Source organism: Antrostomus carolinensis, unplaced genomic scaffold, assembly GCF_000700745.2.
Source record: "Antrostomus carolinensis isolate BGI_N321 unplaced genomic scaffold, ASM70074v2 scaffold14029, whole genome shotgun sequence".
Lineage (NCBI taxonomy): Eukaryota > Metazoa > Chordata > Aves > Caprimulgiformes > Caprimulgidae > Antrostomus > Antrostomus carolinensis.
Window position 1 is genome coordinate 876 of NW_010340726.1, and position 6,029 is coordinate 6,904.

The window sequence follows — 6,029 nt, forward strand, 5'->3', positions numbered from 1 at the left end:
GATCCCGGAGGAGCAAAAAGGAACCCTGAAAATGAAACTGCAATCCTGGAAAAATGAGCCTGAGTGATTCCTGAGAGAATTCCCCCCCTTTCTGGTCAATCCCAGTGAATATATTAAACACGACGTGATATGATCTGGAATATTTTATTGGTACATCCAAATATCAATTCTGGGGTTTACTAATTACTGCACTTTTCTTCTCCACCCTGCCTTACCCCCCCCTCCCAGTCCTCTGCTCTTGCAAACTACCCGAGCACGGTGTCCTTGTAGTTATCATCATTCTTCTCATAACAAATCCCACGCTGAAACCAAAACGTGATGCTTTTTAGCTACTAAGAAGAAAATTCTCTCTATCTTAGCAAAAACCAGGACAATTATCTACTGGAAGATGAAATCCTGGATTAAGAACACACTCACTCATGCTTCTATGACTAGCAGTGATCTTTTAGCATTTCTTCACCTTTTAACTTTATAAAAGTTTTTAATATTCTCTGAAAATGCTTCTTTCCACTCTGTCAGTGCCTGTGTTCTTCGTGGGCAGCAGTTGGGCTTTGAGCTGCAAAGATCTCATATCTCACCTTCTGGTTTTTGTTTTAGCAGATGCTCCGAACCATTGCCAGGCACGGCTGGAGATCACGGTCTAGTAAACCTGCTCAAAATATATCTACAAGCAAACCCGGAGCTGGTTTCAGCTTCGGTAAGTATTGAAAAGAAATATGTAAAAAGTTAAAGACAAATGGCAGATTTAGAGGAAAAAAGAACAAATCAAATCCCAGAACAACCGTGTTGCGATTCAATATGAATTTACAATCAAGATGTTTGTTCTGAATAGATTTCTATTTTTTTTTCTTAAAAAGTATTCCAAAACTAAAATTATTTTCTTCTCCAGCTTAGGAAAGCCAGCTGTGTGTGATATTTGTGTGATTTTCTTCTTCTTTTTTTAAACTAATATCTGTCTTGAGCTTTTTTTATTGCCAAAGTTACCTTTGAATAATAATATCACCTATTTATTGCCAAAGTTACCTTTGCTTTGAATAATAATATCACATATTTATTGCCAAAGTTACCTTTGCTTTGAATAATAATATCAAATATTTATTGCCAAAGTTACCTTTGCTTTGAATAATAATATCACATTGGCTTTTAAAAATATTAAAAGAACTGTATGTGGTCTTAGTTGAACTTGGTTCTAAAGAAATATATAATTTTCTTTATAAATTAATTAATCTTGGCATATGATAGATGTAAAAGCAAACGTAGTGGGTCAGCAGCTAGATGTTTGAAAGGCAAAATCATCAAATGAGGAATATTTATCTCCTCCTTCATTGAATTAGCACAGCATGTTTCTCTTGGTAATACATTTTGTGTGACGTGGCACTTCCTACCCCACTTTCAATATTTTCAATTTCAATTTTTTGACTAATTTTGTCCAAAATCTGTGTGTTTATTATAGTTGTTGATTAGAGATCAGTGGAAATTTCCTCTAAAGAGGCCCAAGAAGGTGGGTCCCAGTGGTTTGGATTGTCCTGGAAGGAATTGAAACTTTAATTTCTCTTTTCTCATAGTCTGCCAATTGGCAAAATTTGTGACATTTTAAATTTTTTTTAATTTTTATTTGATTTTTTTTTAATAGAACTTACTGATGAACAGAAAGAGTTTCAAGCCACCGCTCGTAAATTTGCCCTGGAGGAAATTATCCCTGTTGCTGCACAATATGACAAAACTGGAGAGGTAAAGCTATGATACAGTAGGAAAAAAAAATAGCCTTTTACTTTAAACTGTGTCAAATAAAATGGTAATGTGATGAATGTCAATAAAATGTTAATAAAATGGTAATAAAATGTTAATGTGATGACTCAGACGGTGACTTTCCCTGTCTATTGCAGTATCCTCTTCCACTCATAAAACGGGCTTGGGAACTTGGTCTTATAAATTCACACATACCAGAAAGTTGTGGTAAGTAAATATTCTTTTTTACCTGTAAAATAAAACAAAGAAAAGACCTTAGAGGATGTTTATATGTGTAATTATGGATTCTGTATCCAATAAACACTTGCACACTTGAATAATCTCAATTGAATCGCTAGGCAGGTTGACACAAACAAGTGTTACAGGGGGTGGATGTAATCAGGCAACAAATTAGATCCTGATTTAGTAACTTCTGAGCAGCTTTTTTCTGCCATCATTACAATTGCCTGATGTTCCCCTGTGTGGTGTCAGCCCATGAGGCAGAGAAATTAGAAGGTCTTATTTTGATCTCATCTCTTGTCACAGGCTGGAACAATTTCTGAGTTTCTAATTTCAGAGTTTATTCCAGAAGGACAGTTTTCCAGTTGAGATGAGGTGCAGCAGAGCAGTGCTTAGATACATGACTAACCATGGAAAAAATGTTAAAGTTTAGAATTTTAGATCCTATTTTATTTTTTTAACACGTATATAAAGAACCAAAGTTGGGGAGATGTCCATAGCAAGCCCCATTTTTTTTTTTTCCAAGACTTATCAGGGGGTATATATATTTTATATTAAAAGTATATTTTATTTTTTAAAATTAAATAAATTTTATACAATTTTATTTTATTTTAATATAGTATATTTTGTATCAAAAATTTAATAAATCAGATTAAAGAACCAAGAGATAAAAGGAACAATTATGAGGATCACATTTATTCAGCCACCAATTCTAGAGCTGGATTATTGCAATGTCTAATCACTTGGTTATTAAATTAAAACTTACAAGTGACAAATTGGGACACAAGATCTTGACAAGGTCTGTGAGGGACAGCTGGGAAAATACATCCCAGGAAAATACACCACGTAAATGAAGAGCAAGTAAGATGATATAGTGGACAGGCTTCAACATGAGGTGCTAACAGAAGGGTTTTTGTAAAAGGAAGTACAAAAAAAATAATAATTGGAGTTTTCTGAAGTAAAATCCTAGAAACACTGAATGGTTTGAGTTGGAAGGGACCTTTAAAGATCATCTAATCCAACTCCGAGCAGCTGTGAAGAAGTGTGTGAACAAGGGATGCTTGATTGGTATAAAATGCTCAAACTTCAGAAATTAATTTGAAAAAAATAATCAGATTTAATTGTAAAATGGTCCAACTTCGGAAATGAATTGGAAGAAATCATCAGGTTTCATTGTAAAATGGTTGAACTTCAAAAATGAATTGAAAAATTAGTCAGGTTTAATGATAAAATGCTGGAACTTCAGAAATGAATTAGAAAAAATCACCAGGTTTAATGATAAAATGGTCGAACTTCAGAAATTAATTTGAAAACAGTCATCAGATTTAATAATAAAATGCTTGAACTTCAGAAATGAATTTGAAAAAATCAGGTTGAATTATAAAATGCTCAAACTTCAGGAATGAATTTGAAAAAAATCATCAGGTTTAATTATAAAATGCTTGAACTTCAGAAATTAATTGGAAAAATGATCAGGTTTCATTATAAAATGCTCGATAGTATCGATGCTAAAATTGTACGTAGGTTCAAAAAGAGCCTGGGCAAATTCATGGAAGAAAAAGTCTGTTAAAGGTCAGAATAACAAAAATACCAAAGATACTTTTGGTTGAGGAAATCACCTGAAGGTTGGGGAAAATGATTGGTTTATTTATTAGGAAAAATGATTGAAATTTATTAGGAAAAATGATTGAAATTTATTAGGAAAAATGATTTAAATTTATTATTAAAATTCTTGAAATAATAATAATTATTATTGTTGTATTTTTATGCACTTCCCAAAGTTTGGATAATTAATTTTTGGTAAATCATGAAGATGTTTCCACTTGAAACTTATTTTAATTGATGAAATATTTCAACTGCAGGTGGTCTTGGCCTTGGCAGTTTTGAAGCATGCCTTATTACAGAAGAATTAGCTTATGGATGTACAGGGGTTCAAACTGCCATCGAGGCAAACTCCCTTGGGGTAAATTCCACCTTTTCTTACATCCTTTTAAAACTAGAATCTTGTGCCCTTTAAAATAATAGCAAATATTTACTAAAAAATATTGTTCTAATATATTTTCTTTCAGCAAATGCCAGTAATCATTGCAGGGAATGAACAGCAGCAGAAGAAATATTTAGGAAGAATGACAGAAGAACCAATGATGTGTGTAAGTAGAACTAAAAACACCACAGATTGTTCCTAAATTGTATTAAATCTTATTTTTGTTAATTATATTTTTTAAAAATTTGTTGTTAATTATATATATATATTTTTTTAAACAGTGATATCTACTCATAACATAACCTGTTCTGGTTTGTAAACACCACAATGGCATTTACTGAAAGTCAAGGAATGTGGAATTAAATGCATTTAATAAGCAAATAGAATTTATTATCCACTTATTGAAAATTAATAGTTTTTATTTCTCTTTCAAGAGAAAATGTAGGAGTTTTAAGAAAAAATACGAGGTTTCTATAAGCACAAACTAAACTCAGATGGGCATTTCAATATTTGTTTCAATATTAAATTTAAGTATTAAATTTAAGTATTAAATTTCAGTATTAAATTTCAGTATTAAATTTCAGTATTAAATTTCAATATTAAATTTCAATATTAAATTTCAATATTAAATTTCAATATTATCTAAGCGGTATTTGTTACATAGAAAGGAGTAAAGATTCATGTTCAATGTGTTTAAACCCGAACAATTAAGCTTATTAAACTAACTTATTAAAAGTTACAGGATTGTTTTGTTTATCCTTAAAAGTAAAGCACAATTTTAAGTATTATGTATTATGTATAATTTAAGTATTATGGATTTATAAGGGAAAATTAACACATGTTTGGTTTCTTGCTCAGACAGTTCTTGGGGTTGGGGTTTTTTTTTTTGATGTAGTATTTTAGTGTTTTCCACACAATTCACTTAAAATTTTTACAGATCATTTCAGTGCACATAATTTGTGGTTAAATAAAAAAAAAGAGAACTTTTTATTCCTCAAGATTTTTACATTTACTTTTATTTTAGGCTTATTGTGTAACGGAGCCTGGAGCGGGCTCTGATGTGGCTGGGATCAAAACCAAAGCTGAGAAGAAAGGAGATGAATATGTTATTAACGGCCAGAAAATGTGGATCACAAATGGTGGGAAAGCAAACTGGTGTGTTGACTTTAATTCACCTTCCAGTTTTTGTTACTCTGCACTGAAATGTGTGAATATTCGAGTTAGAAACTAATGTTTCTGTGAAGATCTGTGACAAATCTGAACGTTTCATGACACTTCACCACACCAGGGCTGTGTCAGTGTGGTGAATGACATCAGTTGCTTCTGATGCTACTAGAAACATCTCCCCACTTTTAGTTTCCATAGAAGAACTCCAAGGATTTTATCCATTTATGTGTAAACTTTATCCATTTATGTGTAAATTTTATACATTTATGTGTAAACTTATACACTTATGTGTAAACTTTATACATTTATGTGTAAACTTTATAAACTTACGTGAAAACTTTATACATTTATGTGTAAACTTTATTTTGTCGAAAGTTGAAAAACACACACACATTTATGTATAAAGTTGAATTTTCTCCTTACTTATTTCCTTGTTCAAGGCAGAACCATCAAAGAGAATCTCCCAGGTATCTTTTGACGTTACCAAACATCATAAATGTGATTTACAAATGTTTCATTTCTAACAGGAAAAAAAACCCAACAAAACTTATTTGCAACTTAAACTTAGAAGAATAAAATGAAGATATTTGAAATCAAGAGGATAACATAACATTTTGCATGTGATACTCTTATTTCCTGAGCAATAACTTTGATGGATGTGCTGTTAAGAAGTTTCTTTGTACTATTTCTGAAGCTGATTGTAAAATTAAGACTTAAAATACATGGAAAAAAGGTGGAGAAACTGAAGGAATTTAATGAAATCTTGGTTTCTGCGGTTAAGAGATGCACTGACACTTCCTCTCTCTTGATCCCTCTCAGTTTGTTGGGTTTTTTTTTTGGGGGGAAGAGGCAAGAAAAAAGGATTGTTAACTTATTAATAGATTTATTATATGGTACACACACACACACA

The 6,029-nt window shown here is 31.6% G+C and overlaps 1 protein-coding gene across 1 annotated transcript; it reads left to right on the plus strand.

The window, feature by feature from the left end:
- Positions 1-597: 597 nt before the first annotated feature.
- On the plus strand, positions 598-5,107 carry LOC104531391 (medium-chain specific acyl-CoA dehydrogenase, mitochondrial-like; the record flags this gene model as incomplete). The annotated part of the gene is made up of 6 exons (XM_010176258.2): positions 598-697; positions 1,634-1,731; positions 1,887-1,956; positions 3,831-3,931; positions 4,038-4,118; positions 4,977-5,107. Coding segments are annotated over 6 exons (581 nt in total), but the record flags the coding sequence as incomplete, so codon positions are not given.
- Positions 5,108-6,029: the final 922 nt, after the last annotated feature.